A 27,163-nucleotide genomic window follows, 5' to 3' on the forward strand; every position below is an offset into this window, starting at 1 on the left:
TATGATCATTATACTCTTTATCAGCTGTGCTGGCTGGAGAATTCTGGGAGTTGAAGTCCACAAGCCTTTAAGTTGCCAAGTTTGGAGACCCCTGAACTAAACTTAGGAAAAAAATATCCTGGAATATTTGGCATACTTTCGCCTAGTCAGCTATGCAGACACGTCCGTGGAGTCTGCAGAGGAATGAAGCTGCTTTTTAATTCAGACCTTAATTCCTGAACGATCTTTCTTTCTCCAGCTGCCCAGTGAAGTGAAGCTGTTGGGTGGCTGTTTCCCACTACTGTACAATCTTTGGCAACTATAATTTAGCACCTATATCCTGACAGCATGTTGATGTTAGGTTTGTACTTGTCTTCATATGCCAACATTTCTTTCTTGATGTACTGTACCAAAATGGCCACAAATAAAGATCTTTTGATTTCCAGTCAGAGCATTCTCCTGAACTTTAGCTTGCTTTAAATTAAGGTGAAAAATTATATAGCAGGAAATGTTGCTTGCATGCCTAGAATCACCAACCTGTTTCCCAGAGCTGTGCATTTACACTATTTTGTGGTCCCACCTGCTCTCCAAACTTTGGAGGAGTATTTGATCACTGAATTATTTAAATTTGACTTGAAGGTGTACTTCAAACACTGATCCTTTAAAAGCGAGGAACTAGATCAGCCACTTTCTTGACAAATATGCACATCCTTTGAATATTTAAGCAGATTCTAACATACTTTAAATCCCCACATTTGTTTTTCAAGGGGTTAAATATTGCAAAGCTAATAAAAATGGAAACAATGTATCTACTATTATGACCTTTTGTTCCAACAGCTGTGAATGAAAAGGGGGGGAAAGTACTCAATTCCCCCTTTTTCATTCACAGGTGTTGGAAAGTGCTATATGTGAAAAAAAATTTGGTTGCTTCTAGTAACCCTGAGAAGTTAGGAAGGACCGAGAACTGTTTGGCAGAAGGAATCTTTCTTCTTAAACTGTCCCATCCAGAATGGTTGTGTACATTTCAAAGAGGAAGGGTGCAATTATAATTAAATCCATTTTTTTCTGTTACCTACCTGGTAACAATAAACTTTCTATTTTTCATGTTCTTTCTTTCAATACTGTGATAAATGATTTTGCCTGATCCATATGAAGGCTGAATTATAATTTAAAAATAAAGTTCAAATGAACGTCCATAGGTTGCTCCATCTAGCAAAATGATTAACATAAAATCATATTTATTTAAAAAAGGAACCTTTATTCAAATGAATTGTACTATCATAGCACATGAAAATAGATCCAAATAACATTCCTTTGTTCCAGCACTAACCATAAAAAGAGGAATTTCTAGAAAGTCAGTGCATTCTTTTAAAATGTGAAAGTGCACGGAGTAATTATGGAGCAACAAATCACCAAATTATTGAAATCTTGTTGAAACACTTTACATAGGCCATAAGCGTTAGTCTGCAGTGTCATTTTATGTTAGGCAGAATTTATAGTACTTCCAAATTTACAACCAAAACTTAGGGAAATAAGCTAAATAGGAAGGACTACATTATCTATAAAATAAACCGCCCTGAAGTCCTGTCCAGTACATATAGAGTTGAAAAAGATTGGAAAATCTCCAAGATTTGATAAGAATGTGTTCTATTATAAAAGTTGTTTCCAAGTCATCTTCTTTGATTTGAAGACTCCGCCTATTTGGAGAAAAATGGAGAAAGTTACTGAAATATATCACTTAATGTTTTGGTTATGTTCAACAGTAACATACCAATAAAACAGTGGCACAGTTATGATTTAGTGATTTACAGTCAGAGCCCCCAAAACACAATATTCATGTTTTTCAAATTGCCCCTGAAATCACAGTGAAAGTAAGACATCCATCTGGAAGCCAAGATATGTTTTAGTTCCCATTACATACAAGAGACTTGTCACTTTCAGTTTAAGAGGTAGCTTGCATCTTCAGACCCATACAGAACTCATTGTAGGAAGAGAGTCATGTTAGTCTATGGTAGGAAAAAAAATCATGAATCAGAGGGTTGCAGGTGGCCATCCCAGCCGAAAATGGAGCATGGGAGCCACTCAGGCCACCACAGGCACCCCCCGACACGAGTGACATCACCCACCCCAGCCATGCCCCCCCCTTCCCCAGGGCAAACACAACCCTGATGCGGTCCTCAATGAAATCGAGTTTGACACCCCTGGTCTAGTGGTTAAGGCACGGGTGTCAAACTCCTGGCATATCATGTTGCCGTCACATGACATTTTGCGAAGTTTCCCCCATTTGTGGAATTGGGGTGGGCATGGACTGCGTGTGATGCATCCAGCCCGTGGATTTAACACTCCTGGCTTAAAGCATCGGGCTCAAAAGCATCACACTAAAAGACTGTGAGATCTAGTCTTGTTCTGACCCAAACCTTTTTCCAATAAACAAACATGAACCAAAGGGAACAGAAACCTTTTAGTTATTCTTATGAATCCCCGGGTAAAAGGCTGCTGCAAATTAATTAACTTTGATAAGCACAAGCCTCACCAAAACTGTGCGAGGCTGCCAAGAATAACAGATAAGAAATATTTTACAACACAAGAGTCTTCAAATACCAACCTAAGATATTGTAATGTCCACGAGACTGAGTTTCAAAACGTCTTTGCTTCCTGCGAAGAACGTTTGCTTCACAGCTGGCTTTTATCTGCTTGAAGGAAGGGCCATTACCTTGCAGTCTTACTCCCGAGTTACCCATGCTGCTGCAGCTGTTTTCTGCAAGCAACCCTGTGCGCACTTGGCACAGGCTCGTCGGGAACCTCATTGCTGCTGCCAGCCCCCACAATCTCTGCAGGCAGCAGTCCATTCCCTAATGGTCCTGGCCCCTCATCTGAGTCCTCGCTCTCCTCAGCCGTCCGCACCTGCTGCTGGCTAACCACAACAAGTCTCACTTTAGGCATCAAATGCTGCTGAGTGACCTTGTGCCAATCACCAGGAAATGGTGAGTACTAGTCCTGCCTTAGGCAAGAAAGCTGAGTGACAATGCCAGGAGACGGTGAGTTCTAGTCCTACCTTAAGCATGAAAGCATGACTGGGAGACTCTGAGCCAAACCCAGCTGATTTTTGGGCCAGTCACACACTTAGCCTAACACACTTTACAGGGTTTGTTGTCAGGAAAATAGGAGGAAGGAGTCATATGTTCACTGCTTTGAGTTATTTGTAAAAAAAAATAAGGTGGGATATATGTAAAATAAATAAAAAAATTAAAATAAAGCCTTAATAACACCCAATAAAGTATGTACTTTAAAAAGAATACTTGTCTTCAGCTTTTTCCAGAAAGAGAGGCAATGTTTGGGCAAAAAGAAATCTCCACTGAGAGGCCATTCTAGATGGCAAACTATATCACTGCAAAACAGCCCTTTGTGGGCTTCTACCCCATCCTCCCCAAAACGGGGGACAACCAGCTTCCATCTCTTAGCAGGAACTGAGTAGTCAAGCCAACCAAATGGAGAGATGTAATACTGCAGACAACCTCTTAAAACTTTAATGACAGTACCAATGCAAAAATAACCTATGCAAACTGCAAGAATATGGTTTCAAAACCAGACAAGCAAAAATAGATAAACATACCCAACATGTTCTCATCAAATGTCACTTTCACCCAAACTGCCGAGCGCTACCTGCAAATGGAAAGACAGAGTAAGTTTCCTCACCACCACACACAATTTGAAATAAATTTTGACATAACTTTTGCATGCAATTTAACGCTGCAGGGAAAGGAAACATGCAACTTAAAACCTACAAATGGGCATTTTAAGATAGTGAACAGCAATAATGGGTAAATAAGGGCTGAGTTTTTACTTGGATTTTGTTGATAAACACAGGACTAGCTACATCCATATTTATATTTAAGATTTAAATCTTTTTGCTTTTGCCCAAGGTTTACAGTTCATTACATTGACAAAAGAGCACAAGTATTAAAACATTATTACTAATTTATGCAGATGCAAGTGGATATATTTTAAGTATCTACTTTTAAAACATCTTTTTTTTTCTTTTTACCAACTTTTACATTAAAGTTAACACTTGAAGAATTTCAGTGCTAAATAGTTTATGCAAGTTGCCGTCACAGTTTATGTAAAAGAAATGCGCTATTAAAATCAGACATTTAGGTTACCTTTTGAGTTTTTCGGTGCATGTTAGCTTTAAGACATCCTGAATTCTCCTGCGAAAATTTTCCTTTAAAAGGGGGGTTGGGGCGATCTTTTCATCAAGCAAGACATTAAACCCTGAAAGCTGACTCCAAACCGTTGCGGAAAATTCAGTTATTTACATTTTTTTAAAATAACAATCTACAAATAACAACCTTTTTTTGTTTTTGGTTTTTAAAAGTAATTTCCCTCAATCATGCACTTCTGTGAGCAATTTGACAGTAACAGTGGATAGTTTTTTTTCACCCCCAAGCAGTTCCTCCCCAGTGAAAATCCAATTTTAAAAAATGGCCAAGAAGACAAGCCACAATATTACATAGCCACCTATTCTGGTTTTAGTCCAGGAACAAATAGCCACTTAGGCTTATAGCCAATGGCGGCTTGGACTTTTTTTTTCCCAAAGGGAAAGTAGTTCTTTCTCCTTGGAGGCAGGAATTTAGTGACTTGAGGCTGTGTGAACTGGCCAGCTTTGCAATGTTCTGTTTTATGCCCCTCCCTCGTGGGCCATAGCAAATGATCTGCCTGCCCCTGGCATAAGCCATTACTTTTGACTGTTAAGAACTCTGACCCCTTTTCTTTCATATAAAGAACTTTTAGTTTCTAGGACACTGAACAAATTGGCAATGGTTTGGCCCAACCATGCCTGGTGTTCTATAGAGTACAGTCCATGGGGACGTGCTTTGGGCAAGCGGCCCCAAAAGGAAGCGGGCTGGGGGACAGGAGGAGGCTGTGCCTTTTTGAAATCAACTCGGGTTGCAAGGTGACAGCACAGAATCACTGCCTACAGATATGGAAGGTCAATAGCCGGCAGAGAAAGGAAAGGCTTTCCTTAGCCAGTGGCCTCTAGAAAGATTAGACTATGATTCTTACCACCCACAACTTGGGGACGAAGGAAGAAATCTAGTACTTCCCCGGGAACAGCAAGTTGAAGGAGGGTGAAACAAAACATTTATGTAGCAGCTTGAAACCTTGTTCAACTTCCAGGGGGTGAAAAACAGTTTTGTTTTAAAATTAAGCTCATTTGACTTCATAACGTTTTAAAGTTTCAGAGTATACCATTTTATCTCTTCTGGTTTTAAGTCTTTTGTTTTAAGAAAACAGACCATGTTGTTTAACATTAATTTAAATTTTATTGAAAGAGGAAAATCTATTTTACTGCTTGACCAGAATTTTAAAAAAAATGACAATTCATCACATTTACTTTGATTAAAAAAAAGGACTAAACTTTATTGACAAACTGCTGCAGACATCTTGACAAATTTTAGCTACCTATTTCGGCAAGCTTACACATGTAGTAGCATTTAATCTTCCAAGAACAAAATGGGAGGACAGTGTACAAATCTATGTACAAAATAAGCTCTCCTTGGTTTTTCAGCTGCAATGTCCCTTTTTAACATAATACGAGTGTCGAGACACACAAACATGTCACTGGAATGACTAAAAGCTTGATAATGTTGCCAATTGTAAGCTTGAACTATAATATGTACTGCAAACACTCGTGTTAGCTTTCCATTAAAGAAAAAAAGACACAATGCACAGCTACTTATATTTAATATTTCTTAATATCAAAACACTGGGCAGTTAGAGCAATATAAAATTACAGAGCAGCTAGATGTCCATTTTCTTAAAATCTCTTCATGCACAATTGAGCTAAGAACACTTTTTGCTTGAAAACCTCTGCCTTTAGCATCCCAGAATTCGGGGACAAATTTCAATATCCACATTGGAAGTCTTTCTACAAACCTAATTTTTTTTTAAAAAAAAAATTAAATCTACTGAAGAAAAAAACAACCCACCATTTAATTTGTTCTAGAGGAGCCTTCCTATTGATATTTAAAGTTAAGATTAATCAAGCAATTTGCTGTTAAGGGCAAAATTTTGACATTTGACCTTGCTTTTTAACTGTGGCAATTACTACAGTTACATTTTAATTCATTAAAAAAAAACTCTGAATTTTGAAATGTAGCCTACTTTGGGATTCTGCAACTAGAACTTTTATGGGTTGCCTAAAAAACAAAACAAAAAAATTTAAAGATTAACAAACTTTAATTCCATAACTGTTAAGCAAGCATGTCACTTTGGAAACTAACATTTTATCTCAAAGTTTTCTTTTTAAAGGTACAGTTGTTGTTTTTATATATAATCTAAACAGAGAAAGAAAAGCAGTCTACACACTTAAAAGTTGAATTCAGTTTTCTAACTCTAACTTATTTAAAATACTACATACAGACGCAGAATGTAGGGTCAAGTGGTCAGGGAGGATGGAGGTGGGAGAAAAAGGGAGCCAGAGAAAAATCAGGGAGACAATTACTTGTCTGTTGTGGTAAAGCAAGAGGAATCCTGGGAGACACTAGAATCAGAAACAACTGTTTGTTCAAAAGGGTGATTTGCCCTGCTGAATGTTCTAATAGCGTCCGTACGGGTGCTCTCTATAGGCTCCCTTCACTGGCCTAGCAGGAGGGGCCTTGAGCGAAGGCCTAGTTCCGTTCCAGTCGTCTTGACCTGTGAGATGAAAAAAAAAACAAAAAAACCCATCACATTTGCCCACTTAGCTAAGAGGAAAAGGGTAGCAACTCTGGGGCAAGGATGATCCCATTAACCAAGAGATTGTGAGAGGCCACTAAACAGGGTCTTTTCAGACTGATTCATGCATTTAGTGATGGAAAGCTTCTGTGCCACTTTTTCTCCATCTTGGCAACTTTTAAGATGTGTGGACTTCACCTCCCAATATTCTCCAGCTATCATGTCTTCGAATGAAACTATGCATTCCACCAGGACAACCCTAAACAGGATTAACGAGAGCCTATCTACTTTTTTTATTCAGGAGCAGCTTGTTCAAGAAAAAGAGTGAGTCTCTCCACATTTGTTATGTGCAAAACTGTTCCCAGGGTGGCTGAATAGTTTGGGGATATAAGTGTCCTGGAAATGTTACAGATCAGCAGATTAGTGAACTCTGCATATCCATATTATGCTCATATCGGAACACATACAGTGAGATTTAAATGCTCCTTTCAAGCTTTCCTCCAACCATTTTGTTTTTTTCCTTTAAACCACTTACTTAGCATGTTATATTCTCCCTTTAGGAATTAAGGTGGCTTATGCTGAGCTTAAGAGCTGCAATTATACTCCCACCTGCTTAGTGTCAGCAAAGTGACAGTATAAATGTGTTCTCATAGGTCCAAGAAAAGCTGGCACACAAGAGGGAGCTCATCCAAAATACTTAATAGAAGAAGGAGGGGGGGAACCAAAGGCTTAGGATGGTAAAACAAGAGGAAATCATGTATGTTTCTATTTTCTTTTGATTGGCTAAAACTCCCAAAACTGCATATTAATTTCAACAGAATTCTACCTAATACCTCCAAAATCAATTCCCCCTTGGACAAATGACTTGTACTCCAATCAACACTGTTGTTTCCCTGAAGTGTTCCACAGATCTTATTTTTCTCATTATGGCTGCAGGAAACCAGTTGAAACATCTGCTCCTACCACACTAATTAATTAGCAAGGGCATCTGGGCTCAATGTCCAGAAAGACACAGGCCCTTTTGGGTGTACCTCAAAGCCAGACAAGTGATTTCCAAAAGGCAGAGACTATTTGTGGGGGTGGGGGTGGGGGGAGAGGGTCTGTGTGGAGTTGAAACAAAATGGAGAAACTATGCTAAAAATACCCTAAGTTTGGTATTGTCCAATCTGGAATAAATTCCAGACTGAAGTTTCTGTATAAAGCCCTGAAGCTGCTTTTCATTGCTCCAATTTGTAAGGGCTAGTTTGGTCTAGTGGTTAAAGCACAAGGTAGAAAGTGGGAGACAGTGACTTCTAGTCCTGCCTTAGGCATAAAAGCAGCTGGGTGACTTGGGTCATTCTCTCAGCCTAATCCACCTCACAGGATTGCTCTTAGGAAAATAGGAGGAGGAAGGTGCATTAGGTATGTTCACCACTTTCTGTTGTTTATAAAAATAATAATGGTGGGATATAAATAAAACCAAATAAATATATTCTTAATGTGATCCCTAAAAACATTACCAGTTTGTCATAGGATCTCTGTTTGAGCAAAACATCTGGTGCCCAAATTCAATTAATGAATAAAGCTCGAATCCATACAATCACTGTGTTCCTATCCCCTGACACACAGACGTACCATACGCCTCATAAGATTCTTGAGCTTCACCATGTCCATAATCGTAATATTCTGTTTCCCTGCAAGAACAAGAAGAGGCTGTGTTGATGTTTTCTAGATATTATACTACTGCTATTACTTAGACGGCCTAATCTGAGATTTTTGCAAAACAGTTTTTTGTAAGAAAACAAAGCAGTAGACTAGGTTACCATCTTTAGTCTTACTCATGTATGTCACATATATAGCCAAAGCACATTACTTAAATATAGAATAACATATCTGAAAGACTTCCTTAAAAAATCAATATTTTGTTCCCTGCATCACACTAACCAAGAGATACATGTCAAGGTTGACTCGCAAGGCATTTCTTCCCACTTGCAACTTGACAAAGAAGCTAAGGAAGGGGGATAGATATGACTGGAATATGTGGCGAGTTGGGAACAAGAAAAGGAATTTACGTATGCCATTTGCAACCTGAGAAAATCTTGCAATCTCAAGGTCAGATGCATTGGACTTTCGAAAGGTGCAGACTGTTTTCCCAAAATAAAACGTGTAAGTTGAATTGGTGGACAGTGAACAATGGACGGCCCGAGGAAGGAAAAGTTTTGTTTTTTTTAAACTATGGTGCATTTTGCACCAAAACCTTAGAACTGGCTTTGCTTCTTCTATGCCTCCATGGATCTGTCAGTAAAGTAAAAAAATGTCCCAGGAGGGTTTTTTGCTACGCATGCCAACAGGACATTGACATGCAATTTACTGACATAGTCAGTGAGAAGCAGTAAGCTATATGCATGTATGCTGAAAAATTTAGAGCAAGGCTAATTTTTGTAGTTTGGCAGAATGCTCAGTAGAATTAGACCTAACAAAAACAGAAGCAGCCGTGCTTAGTTTATTACAGGGAGTCTCCAGACTTCAATTCTCAGAATTTCCTAGCCAAGTCCGAAGACCCCTGGTATATTACAAAAAAATAGACGGAAGTAAAAAGGTTGTATGTGCTCCTGCTCATTTTGTTATATGAAAATTAGAACTGGTTTTGTTGGGAAAACATTAGAGATGAATGCAAAGAGTTATGTAGCAAAGGTATATGATAACACAGAAGGAGATAGGGCCAAGAAAGGCCAAGTGCTGAATGAAGGTATATTGAATACCAGAATGAGCAAGCAGTATGCAATCATAAAGGTATTTCAAAACTTGTGAGCCCTTTTGAATATTCAGTATTTCTGCATAAATATGTGATCTGCTCTCAACACAAGTCCTAAAACTAAAGAGAACTCAGTCAAAAATCTTGTAATTCTTCACTAATTCAAGCCCAGGTGACAAACAGTAGAAAGGGTAATAAGCAAATCAAGAGACTTTCTAGGAAATACCAGACAGCTGGAATTTAAAAAAAGCTAAAGGGAGGACTTACTGTTGACCCTGGCTATAGTAGCCTTCATATCCTTCATAACTTTGCTCAGCGTAAGCATCATCATAGCCCTGAAATGGACAAAAAAAAGAGAGAAGGCGGTCAAGCAGCTAGAGTTGCACAGGGGGGTTCATTAGGGAAGGGAATGGTGCTTCTAATTAAATTCCATCAAGCAGAAAAAGCCTTAAACTCATCTGGAAAAGATGATTGATCACTTGAACTTGAGGAGGCTCATAGGAATTTTCCATGGAACAGAATTTCTTTAAAAAAAAATTTTTTTTTAGCAAATCATCCAACTGATCATGAAGATAATTCAAGATTAGGGTTAAAATTACATGACATAGTTGTAACTATTTCCTAACGGCTATTTCTTTCTAGCAACTGTCTATGGAGATTCTCAGTCATCCAGGTCCTGATTGTCCCAAAGTTGCTTTTTCAAGAGGAAACTGGACTTTCTGGTTTTTCTTTGAGGAGGTTTTTGCTTCTCATCCAAGAAGCTTCTTCAACTCTGTTTCCAAGATGCTCTCAAACCGTCAAGCATCCAATGTTTAATATTACTTACATAATCTTCGTAGGTCTCTGGTGCAGGAGGAGGAGGAAGCGGTATTCTCTGAATGCCGGCTGCACGAGCTCTTGAGGCAGGGGCCCCTCTCACTGCTGGGAGAGGGGGGACTCCGCGGGTCACAGCTGCTCCTCTTGCAATTGCGCCCCTCACTGGGGCACCCCGTACAAGGGCTCCACGGGGAGGAGGAGGAGGAGGACCCACACCACGTCCTCTGTTCAGAAAAGGCAGAAAAAAGCAATACAGGTGGTCTGTGCAGGAAGGCTGATCAGTTGCTTCTCAGGAAAACAACCTGAGATAAAAATGATTTATCTTCACAAAGCATTGGAAACCCAGTCTAAATAAGTTTAAGTATCTATCAAAGTCAGTTAAAAAATAAGTTAGTGTAGCACAGACGTCTCCAACCTTGGCAACTTTTAAGACTTGTGGATTTCAACTCCCAGAATTCTCTAGCCAGCCATGCTGGCTGGAGAATTCTGGGAGTTGAAGTCCACAAGTCTTAATGTTGCCAAGTTTGGGGGCCCCTGGTTTAGCACTAAGAAGAGTCTGAAACCTCTAACTGAGGGTTAGTTATTTTATTATTTGATTGATCAGAAAATATGGATAAGAAAGAGGAAGCAGTATTATTTGCTACCAAAACAGCTGGCTCAGATTCTTTTATTTAAAGGGGAAGATAAATTTTTTTACAGAATAGTTTATTTTCCAAGATTCAATCTTTGAATCAATTGGGACTTTTTAAACTGGAAAGCCAATGTTTTCAAATGTAAGGCAAATCTATCAACGGACCCTGGAAGACATGAGGCAAATTAAAAAGTGTATAGGACAGTAAAAGTTAGGGTGACTTCAAGCAGTGTTTCTTAATCATGGCAACTTCCACATATGTGGACTTCAACTCCCAGAAGTGTGAATGGACACATTGGTTGCAGCGTTCTGAGGTCAATTCTACATCTAGTGTGTCACTTCACCTGGAAATGGCCAAAGTTGGGAAACGATGAACCAAAGGAATACTGCTATTTAAATATGTTTAAAAGTCAGCTATACAATACACTTAAAACTATCCGCAAAATAGTGAAAGATATGCCCTCCTCAATCCAGTTTGGAAACCAGGTAGGTAGCCTGACATTGGAGACATTTTAGACAAAAATCATCCTTGCTCACTGCAAAATATATTAGTACAACTATGTGGGTGGGTATAATGAAAACTGATCCACAATAAAGAGACAAGAATGGCAAGAAGTCTGCTGGAAAAATAACACCTCTCTCTTGTATTTATATATGAAGTTCTAGGGCAAGTTAAATATACTTTATTAAACCAACATTCCAAATTTGTTGTCTAAAGGAAACTGAACAATTTTTATAATGGTTCTCACTTTTTTTAACAGGACTGCATCATACCACAGATGCAACTCTTCCAAATTTACTAAAAAAAAATACTGTTTATTTAATGGCATTTGTTCATTTTCTGAAACTTAAGTGCAATATTAATGCTTAATCGTTTCAAATTAATTATCCATGAATCTGTTCATTACCTAGGAACAGGCGGGGGAGGGGGAACTGCTCCCCTTCCACGGACAGAGATCCCCCGACCACGTGTTGGCTCTGGCACCCCATTGAGATAGGACAACTCCAAAAATTGTTCCTGGCAGATATCATCCATCATATCCTATATAGAAACAAAGAGAATTAATTTCTGTTATATACAGAGCATTTTAATTTGAAAGACCATTTTTGTGCACTCAGCAGCAAATTCTGTTCGCAAAACAGGAGCATATCATGTTTTTGCAAAACATTCTTTTGTCTCTTCAGAATTTCTATGTTTCTAATATCCACCAATAAATCTAAGTTGCTTCTTTCACTTCTGTCTCTGCTGTGTACTTTTACCTCTCTTCCATCAAAGGGTGCACAAATGGCTTCAAGCAATCTGCTGTAAGCGGAATCACTATGGTGATTCCATATAAATATAAATCATATAAATCAAACACAATACACACACAGTACAGGACAACCAGTCTCAAGCAATGTTTTATTCCAGTGTCCAATTGTCTCAGTGTTTTCCATAGTTGAAAACAGAATTGATAATTTTAGTTTTTATAGTTTCTTTAATTTGCTAATATAATTTTTATTAAAAATACTAAAGCAATAATAAAAACTAAATTAGAATCGAGAAAATAAAAGAGAAAAATAACAGAGAAGGCTCTAAGCGCAGTAAGAAAATATATTAAAAACATATAAAGATATAAAAAGTGGCTTCCAATATTCTTCACAGCAGTTATAAGTACAATTGTTTGTTTATATTAAATTTATATGCTACCTACCCTGTTTCTCCAACAATACAGCCTCCCCCAATAGGAAGTCCCAGCATGTTTTATAGGCACGAAATGAAATTAAGCCCCTCCCCCAAATTAAGGCCTATATTAAAACATGCAAAAAAAAAATAAGACCCGGCCTTATTATATGAGAAACACGGTATCTCACAACTGAGTGGCTCTGGGTGCTTACAGTACCATGAAAACAATATAGGCTATTAAAAGTTAGAAACATTAAAATATGAAGCATTAAAATTAGAAACATTAACAGTAAATTAAATAGTATCAAATGCGTAAAATGACTATATTTTAATCTTTCTCTCTAAAATAACATCTTCCCTTAAATTATCTAATAATCAAAATCATAAATGTTCATTGCTTTTATTTTATACAAATAGTCTATAAGGAATTTCCAATCATAAAAATAAACATTGTCTCTTTCTCATCAAGGTCAAGTTGTCCATCTCAGCAAGTTCTGTCAATTTCTCCAACCATACCTCCATGGTGCATAGTGCAGAATCTTTTCATCTTTCTTAGATTTTCTTAACCCCTTCTTTCACATCCGTTATTTATTCTTGCAAATCCAGTTTCCATTTCTTTTTTAAAAGCATTTAAACTACTGATAACCATTACAGTCACTTTCTTACTAAGTTCTTCAAATGTTTTCTTCAGATTTACTAAGTTCTTCAAATTTTGTGAAATGCTCTAATCTGTAGTTGTTCTAGTGAACCTGTTTTACCATATACCAATCTTGCAGCTTTTCTTGTTCATGCCAGTATGAGAAAGTTAAAGTACAGCATTGTGGTGGAATGTAGTCTGGAATCCCAGGAGAGAGGAGATCTTTCCCAGAGGATAAAGAGGATTGGGAATTCTAATAGGGAGGAATAGGGTTAAGACGGCCCTTCCCCACCAATTCTGTTAACAGAGTTAACTATAATTATTCAGAGAAATGCTTTAATCTGGCAAGATTCTGCCTATATGTGGACAATAAATTACTCAGAAGTAACTCCACATGTTGTTCTTGGGACCTGACACTCATTTGCTAGAATGAAAATAAAAGGCAAGCTTCTCCTTCTCTGGTTTGCTTTTCTCTCCCTTTAACACTTTAGTCCCAATTAGCCTATGTAGTTTCTGTCAGACAGTCTGGCTTGTATTACTAACTTGTATTACTAGCTTGTATTATTATCTTCTTATTTTGTAAAATCCACCAATTATTTAGTCTCCTTAAAAACAAACAATCTGCATCCATAAAAAGATCTGGTCTGTTGGTGCAGCCTTTAAGATATAATGCAAAACACTCATTTTCTTAAGCACTTTTGCATATAATTTACAATTTAAGATAGATATTCTGAATGGAAGAACAAAGCTTCTTGCAATTAAGAAGAAAAAAAATATATAAAAAAGAAACCACAACATCCTTTACAGCCTGGTCCCAGTCCGCCGCGGCTGGTACACCCTCAACCTTTTTATTCATAAATTTTAATTTCCCAATATTTAAAAAATAATTTTTTGTGATTTAAAAAAAAAAATAATTTAAAAAAAATAATTTTTTTAATATAAAGGACCGAAGCCCACTGGCGCCGCTTATAAAAAATGGGGGGCCCCCAAAAACCGGCCCTGGGTGTTCGTTCCCCTTCCCGGTCCGGCGGCCGGGGGGCTATTTTAAAGGATTTTAATTTAAAAGCAAAAAGCTTAACAAAATTGTGATTCAAGGAAGTTTTAAACAGATAAAGAAGACAATACTTTTAGAAAATAGAAATATATTTTTTGTAGCAGAGTGCCTTTGAAAATAGTAAAATTAATCAGTTTTCTTCTTTAAAAAATACCAATTCCAATTGAGCTCAGTTCCTGGTGACTTCATTGAAAGGTCGTTGTAATTTTATTTATTTATTTATTCCATGTAATGTATAAGTTGTCCCAATAACAGACTGAGTACCTTACAGTAATCAATATAAAGTAAAATGTAAAAAAAAATTTGGAGGCAATATTCTATCAAGACTTGGCATTCAAGAAAACTCCATTCTCTTGACATCTTGGAAGAACGAAATGTGCACTTGCCAGGTAGAATGAACAGAGCGGAGGTCCCAGTCGAAAAAGATGACCCATAGATAATAAGGACCTGTTCCATACAGGAAATCTATTAGTGATCAAGACAGTTCTTATAAAAGGGGTCTTATTCTTAACAATGGCCAGTCAACAAGCAGGCAGGGGTCTTGCAAACCACTTGTAATTTATGCATAGGCAGAGGAAGGTTGGTAGGCTGCGCCTTTGTGCCTCAGTCTTAACTCCTAGTAACTTTTCTTGGCAAATTTTTTAGAAATGGTTTGCCACTATCTTCTTCCCTAACTGAGGCAGGGGATTGGCTCAAACCCACCCAGCTGCCGAAGGCAGTACTAAACTCATGGCGTCCCAGTTTCTGGTTTGGTGCTTGCAATCACAACATCGAACGGGGCTCACAATGAATAATCCAAGTGTCAGATGACAGATGACTGATGTTACAGCACCTTATTCCGGAATGGAGATATCTGGCACACCAGCCTTTGGTAGGTGTAGCTCTTCTAGCCATCGTCTTCATGTGCTACACCAAGAGCCCAAAGCCCTGCTTCTTGTAGGCGAGAGCAATTCCATCAGAATGAAGTAGGAATTTGGAAAATTAGAAATAAACAACACTGTTTCACTGGGATTTAACCAGATTCAGATGCCCACCAGAACTTTCCTTCGGTCATCAACTTGATATCAAGAGCATACTGATTATCCCTCATTTTGAACTGGCAGATGACCCATCTCATATAGATGCTGAACAGGGCCAACATATGACTCACTAGTGGCCAAGGGCTCTTTTTTTCATCTCTCTACCTAACAGGACTTATCTCACAAGTGGTCCAGAAGGATGCAACAACATTAGTGGAGGGAAGAGTATCAAGCATTCATCCATAAGAATGAGTGGTGCTGTTTCAGTTGCCATATCTACCTCGGAATCCTGACCGCAAAGGAACCAGATAGTCTACTTCCTCCAGGATCCTTTGTTTTGGTGAGTCTCCGACACTTTCTCCAAAGTAAGATTGTACTGTGTAATGAGGAACTGAATCTTTAGAAGAAACACATCACCTATCCTTCAAGATGACAACACAGAAAGGTTTCACCATTCCTTTTTCCTCAGATTTTTTTCCCTTCCCTGTCTAGCTCTGATATTTCCTGGTCTCCCATCCAAAGAGTCTGAATTTCTCTATTTCATTAAGACGTTTACCAACTCTTTTTTGCAAAACATTTCAAATTCTTGTGTCTTTGGATGCCCAGAGGCCATTTTTCTAGAAAATGTCTGAAGGAACAACAGCTAGGCTGACTCAATTAATTCCCAAGGTTAAACAGACATAGAAAACTAAGATAGCAAATACAGGCAGTCCTTCTTTACCGACTGCCTCATTAGCGATGGTTCAGTGTTATGATGACGTTAAAAACAGAGCTGTGACCAATCCTCACATTTATGACGTTTATGTTGCAGTGTCCTGCAGTCATCAAAATTGGCTTCTGACAAGCAGAAATAAATGAAGAACACAAAAGTAAAATTGCAAGTCATAGATATTATGTTTAAATGATTGTGGTGACTCAATGATAGAATAGGAAGTGGTGTCATAAGCCCCTTGTGGTCATATGTACTTGTATGCCTTTATGCACAACATTTAGAAGGGCGGGGGGTAACTGTTACATACCGGAACAAGGAACTTCTTGACTTCTTCCATGGCATGGGCCATAAGAGCATAAGCCTCACAGGGAGGGCCAAAGACCTCAATGAAAACATGCAGATCCATATTTAAGTGAGCATACTTTGGATCGCCTCCTTTGCGCAATTCTTCCTCCTGGAAACAAAAATAAATTATAATTAGGGTTTTAAAATAGACATAAACCATTCTTAATCACACATTACTTCTTAACATCTGATTACAGCTAAGATTTGTTCTTCTTTCCTAGCTTTTCTTAATGTTATCCATCAAGCACAAGATAAAAACTTATGGTACTGTGAAGGAATTAAGAATTAGGACTGTTCTACCTGTTAAAATTAAAGACAAAATTTAGTCGTCATTATTTTCTCATTGTAAGGCTATACTTGAGGACAATAGAGATAGCACTTAGACTTACATAATGCTTTACAGCCCTCTTTTAAGCAGTTTACAGAGTCAGCCTATTGCCCCCAACAATCTGGGTCCTCATTTTACCCACCTCGGAAGGATGGAAGGCTGAGTCAACCTTGAGCCTGGTGAAATTTGAACTGCCAAATTGCAGGCAGCCGGCAGTCAGCAGAAGTAGCCTGCAGTACTTCACTCTAACCGCTGCATCACTGTGGCTCATGGTGATCCTTGAAGGTTAAATACAGTACAGCTACCGTAGAAGGATCATGGTAATCCTTCAGTTCTTTCAGTTCTTGACTCTTTCAGTTCTTCTCATTTCTGTAACATTGATATGCCTGCTGCCCACACTCTTGATAATTGAAAGTGGCAGTCAGAATAGAGAATTGACATAGGAATCCTAATTAATTTGGATGCCTTCTGCAAGGATAAGATCCTACTTCAGACTGATACTAATTATGTCTTTTGGGGGTGGGGGAGGTATGTTTCAATGAGGGGGTGAGGTTAGCCCTTCCATATTCCTGCTGGCCACTTCAAGTGTTTCATGTCCATTGGTAGTAAAAGCCTGAATAGGATTATTGCCCAGATCATTTATAGAACTGCAAAATATTGGGGCTGCCTGAAGATGTTTAAATTTGGAGGCAACCATTTTGAAATTATAACCCATTTTCTCAATTTCTATGGAAACAAAAAATCAGAATTATTTATCCAAATAAACATTTTTTTAATCTGCTAATCCATTTGTAAACTCAACATCATGCAATGTGCTAAGTCCAGTCAGAAAAATCTTTTAATGAGGTATTCATTAAAAGCCATTGAGGAATGTACATCAGTTCAGAGCTTGGTCACACTGCAATGTCTGGGGGCTGAGAGTAGAACCCTCAAGATTCATTTAACTTCAGGAAATACCTTTAGTCTTCAAGCTACAGTGTCAATCTGCAGGTAACAAAAGGTGACAGATAAGTAAATGTTGCATTAGATACTCAAAGTCAAAATTTTGTCCAGGGAGTCCTACCTTTGCCTTGTCTCTCATTGATCCCTTCCCTAGGACAGAAATCTTCGCTCCAGTTTCCTCCTGTAATCGCTTGATGGTGTTGCCTTGGGGGCCCAGTATCTTCCCAACAAAATTGAACTGAAAGAAAAGATAACTTTCTTCAGTTGTCATGATGGTGGGCAGCACAACTTTATTATTTATAAGTAGCAACTGTGCTGACTTCAGTATTCCAACCAAAAAGGGAAGCATCCTGAATTTTGGTATAGGCAGGAAAGCAACACGGCAATTCTGCAGAATAACTTCCATCATTACATTATAGAAAAATCCTGCTTTAATTCTGAATACATCATTCAGCAATAGCAATAGCACTTAAGACTTATATGCTACTTTACAGTGCTTTACTACCCTCTCTCAGCCTTTTACAGAGTCAGCATCTTGCTCCCAACAATCTGGGTCCCCATTTTACCAACCTCAGAAGAATGGAAGGCTGGTGAGATTCGATCTGCCAAATTGTAGGCAGCCGGCAGGCAGCAGAAGGAACTTGCAGTACTGCACTCTAACCACTGTGCCACCATGGCTCTTTACTTACCAAATTACCATCTGCTGCATTATTTATTCCCCTACCAAACCTATATTAAGACGTAAAAGAATAGAACCAAACACAGGTTCAGGTCACAATTAGGAGATCAGCAATTGTAGCATTTGCTTGTGATTTACACATTGAAAAGCTACATGTCTTGTATCTTCCATACTATCCTTGCTGTTTTTTCCTGGTTTCCCTTATTTTCTTTCATTCCATTATTTTGGGCCCATTTGCTTCCCCCTCCACTTCTAAACCTATATGTATTTTGGATTGCCATTCTTCCTTCTTTTCATCCTTTCAGACACTTGCCCTTATTGGATTCTACCAGTCATATATTCAGGCCACTGCAGGAATGGATGCTTGATGCCAACCTCCTTCCCTATTCCTCAGCCCACTATTTTTTTTTACCTTTGAAATTTAATTTCTGAGGCTTCACTTTCCCTTTACAACTGTGGCAAATATAGATTGATGGTCCAACATATCTGGGAAATATCTGGTTCCCAACAGTTTTATGCTAATATAATTATTACAGTTCTATAATCCGAAAGTGGTCATAAAGTGAAGGTAATCCTTTTGCAGATGTTACAGGTATCTCACCTTAGGATACTGCTTGACCGGTATAAGAACTCGTTCCTTCAGTTTCATGTTTTTATGAGAAAACAAGTCCAGATAGGTCTCTTCTTCATCCTTCTTTGATTCACCCTTTTGAATTTTGTCAATTTCTAAAAAAAGAAAAAAGTCAGTTATCAGCTGACTTCTATTATCTAAATGAAATGCATGACTTATAAAAAGGCTGGTGCAAAACGGAGTTTGCAAGACCTCCCTCTTATTGGTATACTTTCATATAAGCTCGTAAATCGTCAGTCAAACATGATTGCCTCTATTTGTATGGCTGCCCATCTCATGTAAGTGATTCTGAGTGGCCCACAAGAGATAAAAAATGAGTTAAAAATCAATATACAAATATATGGAAATTATCCATGATCAATTTATAAACACAAAATCATGATCAGCATCAGAATTTACTCTTCAGGAGCTCAATACAACCACCATAAGAAGTTCTCACCAGAAATCTTATCATTACCAAGTGAAAGGCTATAAGAATTAATGTAATATCTACAGAAATATAGCAAACAAGAAAAGGAGGAACAGTAAACGCTCTAACTAAAAATGCTGGAAAAACTAGAGAATGACAGTGGCCAATATTACCAATTTCTGTTAATCAATTGGATGATTAATAAGAGTGCAAATGATCACATAATAGTCTTAATTTTGCATGATAGCAAAATTAATACTCAGGATCTTTCAAAGCACATTAAAACCCTACATAGAAAGATAAACGACCAATATTAAAGCTGGTTTTAGAAAGGGGCAAGGAACAAGAGAACAGACAGCTAATTTGGTTTAGTGGTCTAGTCCTGCCTTAAGCATGAAAGCCACTACCTCTTTGGGGTTGTTGTTATTATGGGGAAAACAGGAGGAGGGTGGACTTAGGTTCACCGCATTGAGTTATTTATTATAAAATACAGGCAGGATATGAATGAATGAATGAATTGGATTACTGTTAATGAACAAAAAACACTCACCAACTTGAGGAAAGACAACAACATAATCATTCTCCCAGCAGACAAAGGCAACGCCACAGTCGTGATGAACACATTGGACTACCAATCCAAACTATCCAACCTACTCCAAGAACCCACTTACAAGTATTTGTATTGATTTTTGCTGTTGCTTGGTATGATGGCAAAGAACATTAAGCTCCTTAGAGAACTTGATGTCCAGAGTTTGTCAATTTATCTACCATTATAATTATATTCAGGGAAAATAAAATTGGAGCCTGGATCTATATTTATTGATTTATATTCTGAATTACTGTATATTTTTTCCAACACCGACGAAGCCATGGGAGAATGGCAGCGGCATGCGCAATCCCAGCCCTGAAACTAAGGCCAGAGCCACCACCGAGGACACAACGGGAACGAGGCCCCAGATGTGCCACCAACGCATGCCCGAAGGCTGCAGTGGTCCCTCCTCATGAAGCTGAAAGGGGGGGAACCCCAGGCAACGATGACCAGTCGCTGGATTCCTATGATAGAGAGGACGAGGGTGAAAACGACCCAATGAAGAATGGACTGATCCCCCCTTTCATCTTCCCAGTATGACTCACAGCCGCAAAAACAGGGACTCAGGGGACTTTCCAAGCCCTAATAGATTCAGGCTGCACTAGATGCCTGATCAACCTAACCATGGTCCTGAAACTGGGGATCAGAGCAAAAAGGCTGGCCCACCCAATCTGGTTCGAACAAGTTGATGGCTCTCTATTGGGAGGGGCCCATGCCACTCACTTAACTGAACCAGTGAGGCTAGAGCTAGCAGATCACTGGGAAACCATTCAATTAGTAGTGGCCCCCAAAATGACAGATGCAGTCATACTGGGACTCTCCTGGCTAGATAAGTGGGGCCCGACCATTTGGTGGCAGGGGGCAGCCGCAGACTGAGGATAGCAAGGGGACCCCAAGCCCCTCCTCATCAGCAAATAGAAGCATCACTCATGCAGGGAACCCTCCCAGAGAGCCCACCAGAACAATTGAGTATCCAAGGGATCCTCCTCATCAGTCAGTTTGACCAATTGGATGTCAATGCTGAAAGCAACTTGGGAGAATGTTAAAAAAGCGCTAGCTAAAGCAGCGCAGACCTATAAGAAACAGGCAGACAAACACCGAGCACAGCAACGGCCATTCCAGTTGGGGGAGAAGGTCTACCTCTCCACAAAATATCTAAAACTCCCTAGCAAGAAACTGGGACCAAAGTTTATGGGACCATTCCCCATAGTAAAGATCATCAACCCAGTCATAGTGCAATTGAAATTGCCCCGATTGCTAGGGAAGATACACTCAGTATTCCATAGTGGCCTCTTAAAACCCGTGCTCAGATCAACCCTGAGGCCCCTACCTTGTGAGCCCCCAGATCCCATGGTCATAGGAGGCCAAACCCATTATGAGGTGCAGCGAATCCTCAATTCGAGACAACTCCAATACTTAATCAATTGGAAGGGCTACCCCTTATCAGAGGCATCTTGGGTGAAGAGTAGGAACGTCCAGGTTGATCGCCTCATAACAAGATTCCATGCAGAAAATCCAACCAAGCCTTGGGGGGGGGGGTGTAGCAACCCTAAATTCTATACCTGCACTCAATTTGTTTTTGCTTTGTATAGGTCTTCAAGAAGTGAGGGGAGTCAAATGTCAACTCGTAAAGCATGCCTGTTTCTGAGTTGCCATAAGCAGGGGACCAGAAGTAGATTCCACGCTTATCTTACCAAGATTGTAGCTAGGCTACCAGATCTTCTGCCCGTGAAAATCCTTCATTGGGTCAAAAAGTTAGAATGGAGAAGAAAGGGGAAAAGGAAAGAGAAGTCATAAAGGCTTTAAACAAGATGCTAAAAAATGATTTTTTTTTCAGAGAAAAAGGGTAAAATAATTTTTAAAAAATGATTCTGCAAAAGTACATAAGAATGTATTGTAGACATTAGTATTTGAAGCTGAGTTAGAAAATTAGAATATTATATGATTTAAAAATGTATTAAAGGGAAGCCATGATTTAATTATAGTTTAATTTCTTATGAAATATTATCTTTATTGTTTAAGAATTAATAATAGAATCTAATTTCCCATGAAACATTGTTTTTACTATATTATAAATTTAATATTTCTTTTTTACTCTTTTTTTTTTAGTTTTATTATTACTTATCAAATTCAACATTGTTTGTTTTATTATTTTGAAATGTAATACTTTGAATGTACGGAGCAGAATCAGCACGGAAAATATGTATTATTTTAAGTGTTATTTAGGGGAAAGATAAAAAGTTGTCATACTTCAATCTGGGTTTACAGGAGAAATATTGTATTAGATAGAAAGGATAAGTAGGTGATTGAAAGAAAACGGACCAAAGATGCAAATATAATTATTTAATTGAGATGGAATAAATAAAATAGAATTAAAAGAATGAGTAGGAGAGAGAAAATATATGGAAAATAGAGAATGCTAAATAAGATATGAGATAGTATATTAAGTGAGTATAAATTTTGATTGATGTCTGTATAAAAAGAGTTAACTCGGGGTAAGCCGCCTTACGGGGTAAGTTTTATGTATTTATGTTTTGTGTAATGTTTGTTTAAGTCTGACAGGATGTGGAAGAACACTAATGAAAATATATTCAATGAGTATATAATTTTAAGACAGAAGAAATATGATTAAATAGAAGGAAAGGGAGTAATAAAGAGAAGTGTGATAATTTGGAATTATCTTCTTTTTAAATAAGATGGTTTATTTGTGTCTTCTAGAAAAGATATTTTATGTCACTACATCCTATGTTTTGTTTGTGTGTGTAAAAAAAAATTAATAAAGTTTGTTTAAAAAAAGAAAAAGAAAATTCTTCATTGGAGAGTGTGATTGATGACACCCAGCCAATGAACGTGCTTCTTGGAGAATCTGATGTATGACACACCCAGGGGGAGGGGGGAAACAGGGTCACAGGTGACCATGAATTACATGTGTCAGAGTTGGCTTCAACTGGGATAATGCCAAAATGTTGCTCCTAATAAATCTTTGGGATTCTTTTGAAGCTTGGCTTGAAGCTCATGTCTTAATTAGGGCAATCGCCAGAACCCTGACAACCTACCCATCACTCAAACTGGCTTAAACCACATCACAATAAAGCAGCAATGCTTAGGAGGGGAAAAGCATATGTGATTAAAAATGTTGAGCAGATAAAAATTAGATACAGAACAAGCAAAATTTATCCAGCTAAGCAGAGGTCTGTCAGAATAGTTTTCACCAGTTAAGCTCTGGGAGAACGTCAGAATCTGCATGTGGTAATAAAAACATCCTTTATCATAGCCCATTTATCCATTATCCAGGGAGATTATGCAGAAAGGCTATTCAACCAGCAGATTTTGAACAGCTGTGTCACCGATATACAAGCACTTGGAAGACACAAATGGGCGTTGGTACCTACCTGATACGCCCGTTCTCGTCGAGCTGCGTAGAGCATCCAGACAGTGGGAGGTGCTCCAGTCTTCACTCTAACAGGCTGAGCTGAAATTGAGGAACGCTCCTCCTCCTCCACGTGACTCCTCCACGCATTCCCCCAGTTTTACGAAGACGAGAAGAAAACAACTATCCTCTCATGTCAACTATAATACAAGTCTCAACTGTGAACTATATACATCATTGGCCGAAACAGGATTACCCACCAGACGGACCAATTAGGGTGGGGCTGGATGCTCTACACAGCTCGACGAGAACGGGCGTATCAGGTAGGTACCAACGCCCATTCTCCGTGGAGCTGCTGCGAGCATCCAGACAGTGGGACATACCAAAGCATGGCCTGTCCTACGAGAGGGACTCCGTCTGGTCCGGAATCACCTCTGGATCTTTTGCCACCTGTTGAAGGACTTTGCCACCTGTTGAAGGACTCGTGGCTGCGACAAGGAAGCCTCAGCTGAGTAGCCCAGGCTGCGGGTCATCGATCTTATAGTGACGTATAAAGGAGAAGGACCCCCAAAAGGGACAGGGAGAGCCTGCGCCAAATAGGCCTTGGATATAGTAGCCCTAATCCAGCGGCCAATAGTGGACGGGGAAACCTTGCAACCCAGCGTCTTTGGCTGAAAGGACAGGAATAAAGACTCTGATTTTCTGATTGACTGTGTACGATAGATGTAGATACGAAGAGCCCTTCGCACATCGAGAGTGTGCCACTGCCTTTCCCTCTCCCGGGAAGGCTTGGGACAAAAATTAGGCAGAATCAATTCCTGGGATCTGTGAAAAGCCGAGTTGATTTTAGGCATAAAGGCGGGATCTGGTCTCAGAACCACCCAATCAGTATGGAAGACACATAAGTCCTTTCTCACGGATAGAGCTGCTATTTCAGATATCCTTCTTGCTGATGTTATTGCCACAAGGAACACCACTTTGAATGTGAGAAACTGAAGTGGCGCCTCCCTGAGAGGCTCGAAAGGAGGTTTAGTTAATGCCAAAAGAACTTTATTAAGATCCCAGGTAGGATATCTGTGGATCACCGGAGGGTGCAGATTAGAGGCCCCTCTAAGGAAAGACCTTATGCGAGGGTGGTGGGAAAGTGAGACAGAAGAGCTGCCAGCAACCACCGTGGACAGGGCTGCGACCTGCCTTCTCAGAGTGTTGGGGGAAAGGCCCCTCTCTAGCCCGACCTGTAGGAAGGCCAAGATCTGGGCGATTGAAGGCGAGAGCGGATTAACAGACGACGTATGGCACCACTTACAAAAGATGTTCCAGGTTGCGTCATAAATGCGAGTAGTCGAAGGCCGCCTCGCTGCCAGGATGGTATTGATGACCTGAGGCGATAAGCCCTCATTCTTTAACCTCTCCCGCTCAACCTCCAGACGGCTAGTTGAAGCCACTGTGGGTCTGGATGTTGAAGAGGTCCCTGGGACAGAGAGATCCTGTCGAGGGGGAACCTCCACGGCGGAGCCACTGACAGATTGCGAAGATCCGCAAACCACGGTCTCCTGGGCCAATACGGGGCTACCAGAAGGACCTCCGCCCTTTCGAGAATCAACTTCTGAATCACCTTGGGTATCAACGGAAGAGGAGGAAAGGCGTACAGAAGGCCGGTGGGCCAGGGACAGCGCAGGGCATCGTGGTTCTCTGCACCGTTGGCAGGGTAACGAGAGAAGAACCTCGGTGTCTGGGCGTTGAGTGGAGATGCGAACAGGTCCAAGGGCTGACCGAATATCGCTGCTGCCTCCCTGAACAAGGAGGGGTGTAGGCGCCATTCCGATTGGTCCAGTGTGGCCCTGCTCAGCCAATCTGCTTGGATATTCGAGGCCCCCAAGATGTGCTCTGCTCTGATGGATAAGAGATGCCTCTCTGCCCATCGACAAATCCGCTCGGCCTCCCTCATGAGTCGAATAGAATGAGTGCCCCCTTGACGATTGATGTGGGCCTTGGTCGTAGTGTTGTCTGTTAAGACCAGAATGTGACGGCCTCGCACCTGGGGGAGGAAGGCGCGCAGTGCTAGATATACTGTGTGGAGCTCTAGCCAGTTGATGCTGCAGCGCCGCTCGGTTGCTGACCAAGTTCCCTGTGCTGAAAGCGACTGCATGTGGGCTCCCCATCCAGAAAGGCTGGCGTCTGTTGTGAGAGTGACCCTTTGGGGCTCCTTGAAGAGATGGCCTCTGTTGGTAGAGGGTCTTGTCCACCAGAGGAGGGAGGCGAGAACCCTTGGAGGAACCTTCACCACGAGGCCTGAGTTGCTCCTTCTGGAACGTTGGTAAGGCAGGAGGAACCATTGCAAGGATCTGGAATGTAAGCGTGCCCGGGGATAATTGAAATACATGAGACTAACTTTCCAAGCAACTTGGACAAGTCCAGCAACGATGCCTTACCATTCTGTCTGATTACCCTAATCACTCGTTGGATGCTGGTAAACCTCTCTTGGGAGAGGAAGACCCTCCCTTCCACCGAATCAATCACAGCTCCCAAGTGTGCTATACGGGTGGAAGGGTTAAGTTGGCTCTCTCCCAGTTAACTAGGAATCCATGAGCCTGAAGTACTGAGAGGGTGGTGTTAGTGTCACTCTCGGCTTGGTGTCGGGTAGGGGACAAAATAAGAATATTGTCAAGGTAGCAGTGAATGCAGATAGGGAAATGACTAAGGTGAGCCGCCAGGGCCGCCAGCACCTTGGTGAAGGTCCTCGGGGCCGAAACGAGGCCAAAGGGAAGGGCTACGTATTGGAAATGTTGATTGTTATAGCAAAATCTCAAATACTTGGAGTACGAGGGGTGAATGGGTATATGGAGGTACGCCTCGGAGAGGTCGATGGATGTAAGCCAGTCTCCCGTCCTAGTGCCCTGTAAGATCGACTGAAGTGTATGCATTTTGAACTTGTGTCGAATAATATGGCGGTTGAGCCTTTTCAGATCTAAAATGGGTCTCCAACCGCCAGAGTGCTTTGGGACCAAGAAGAGAAGGGAGTAGAACCCCCTTCCCCGTTGTGACAAAGGCACGGGCTGGATGGCCTTGATATCGGACAGATGAGAAATAGCGGTTGCCATGAGAGCCCGCTTAGTCGGGTCTCTGGAAAGGGGAGAAACCATAAAGTGCTCCGGGGGAGCCGATTGGAACTGGAGAGGGAGACCAAACCTTACAGTGTCCCTAACCCAGAAATCTGACGTGGATAAGTCCCACTGGTCGGCAAAGTACTTAAGGCGACCGCCAATGGGATAAGAAATTGAAGGGCTACCTGGGACGGCGGGGAGCTTTATTCCCTGCGCCCCGGAAGGGTCTCCTGTAGGAGCCTCCCCTTCTATTTCTATCCCCCGAGTCGCTCCGGTCCTGATAGGTCGACCGGAACATCGGGGAGCCCTGATACCTAGGGGTGAAAACCGGTGGAAAGGAGGATCGAAAGGAGCCCCTCTGAAAGGACTGAGACCCTCTAGACTCTTGCCTTCGAAAAAGCGATGGGAGGAACTTCTTCTTATTCCGGCTCTCCATCAGCAGCGGCTCAAGTGCTGGGCCAAACAATTTCCCCCCTGCTATAGGAGCTGAGGCCAATTTGGCTTTATTCTTGACATCGGCCTGCCAGTGCCGAAGCCAGAGTAGCCTACGGGCAGAAACGTGCGAGGAGATGGCCCTAGCGGAAAATTTCACGGAATGAAAAGTGGCATCGGCCGCGAACTCTGCTGCGGCCGTGAGTTTTGCAATGTCCTGATGTGCTCTAGTGTTTGACGGGGGGACATGCTGTTTTAACTGCCTGAGCCACCTGATAGAAGATCGGGTGAAAAATGATGCGGCTGTGGCCGACCGGATGGCCCAAGCATCCGACTGGTGCGCTCGTCGCAGAGCCATCTCAGCTCACT

At 40.5% G+C, this 27,163-nt stretch overlaps 1 protein-coding gene across 2 annotated transcripts in view; it reads right to left on the reverse strand.

Annotated features, from left to right (window-relative positions):
* Positions 1–1,216: 1,216 nt before the first annotated feature.
* KHDRBS1 (KH RNA binding domain containing, signal transduction associated 1) overlaps positions 1,217–27,163 on the reverse strand; it is a 34,356-nt gene continuing 8,409 nt past the window's right edge. The window contains exons 2-10 of one of the 2 annotated variants that reach the window (XM_087970498.1): positions 18,861–18,985; positions 17,702–17,818; positions 16,273–16,419; positions 11,786–11,919; positions 10,257–10,470; positions 9,698–9,765; positions 8,311–8,369; positions 3,593–6,675; positions 1,217–1,676 (exon numbers count right to left, since the gene is read on the reverse strand). In XM_087970498.1, coding sequence (XP_087826624.1) covers positions 6,578–6,675; positions 8,311–8,369; positions 9,698–9,765; positions 10,257–10,470; positions 11,786–11,919; positions 16,273–16,419; positions 17,702–17,818; positions 18,861–18,985 — 962 coding nt within the window. In that variant the 3' untranslated portion in view covers positions 1,217–1,676; positions 3,593–6,577. Of the gene's footprint in view, positions 1,986–3,592; positions 6,676–8,310; positions 8,370–9,697; positions 9,766–10,256; positions 10,471–11,785; positions 11,920–16,272; positions 16,420–17,701; positions 17,819–18,860; positions 18,986–27,163 lie in introns of both variants that reach the window. The other variant, XM_087970497.1, reaches the window with a different exon arrangement.

The sequence above is a fragment of the Notechis scutatus genome, chromosome 8 (assembly GCF_049901735.1).
Source record: "Notechis scutatus isolate UNSWTSFEM ecotype Mainland chromosome 8, rNotScu1.2, whole genome shotgun sequence".
Classification (NCBI taxonomy): Eukaryota; Metazoa; Chordata; class Lepidosauria; order Squamata; family Elapidae; genus Notechis; species Notechis scutatus.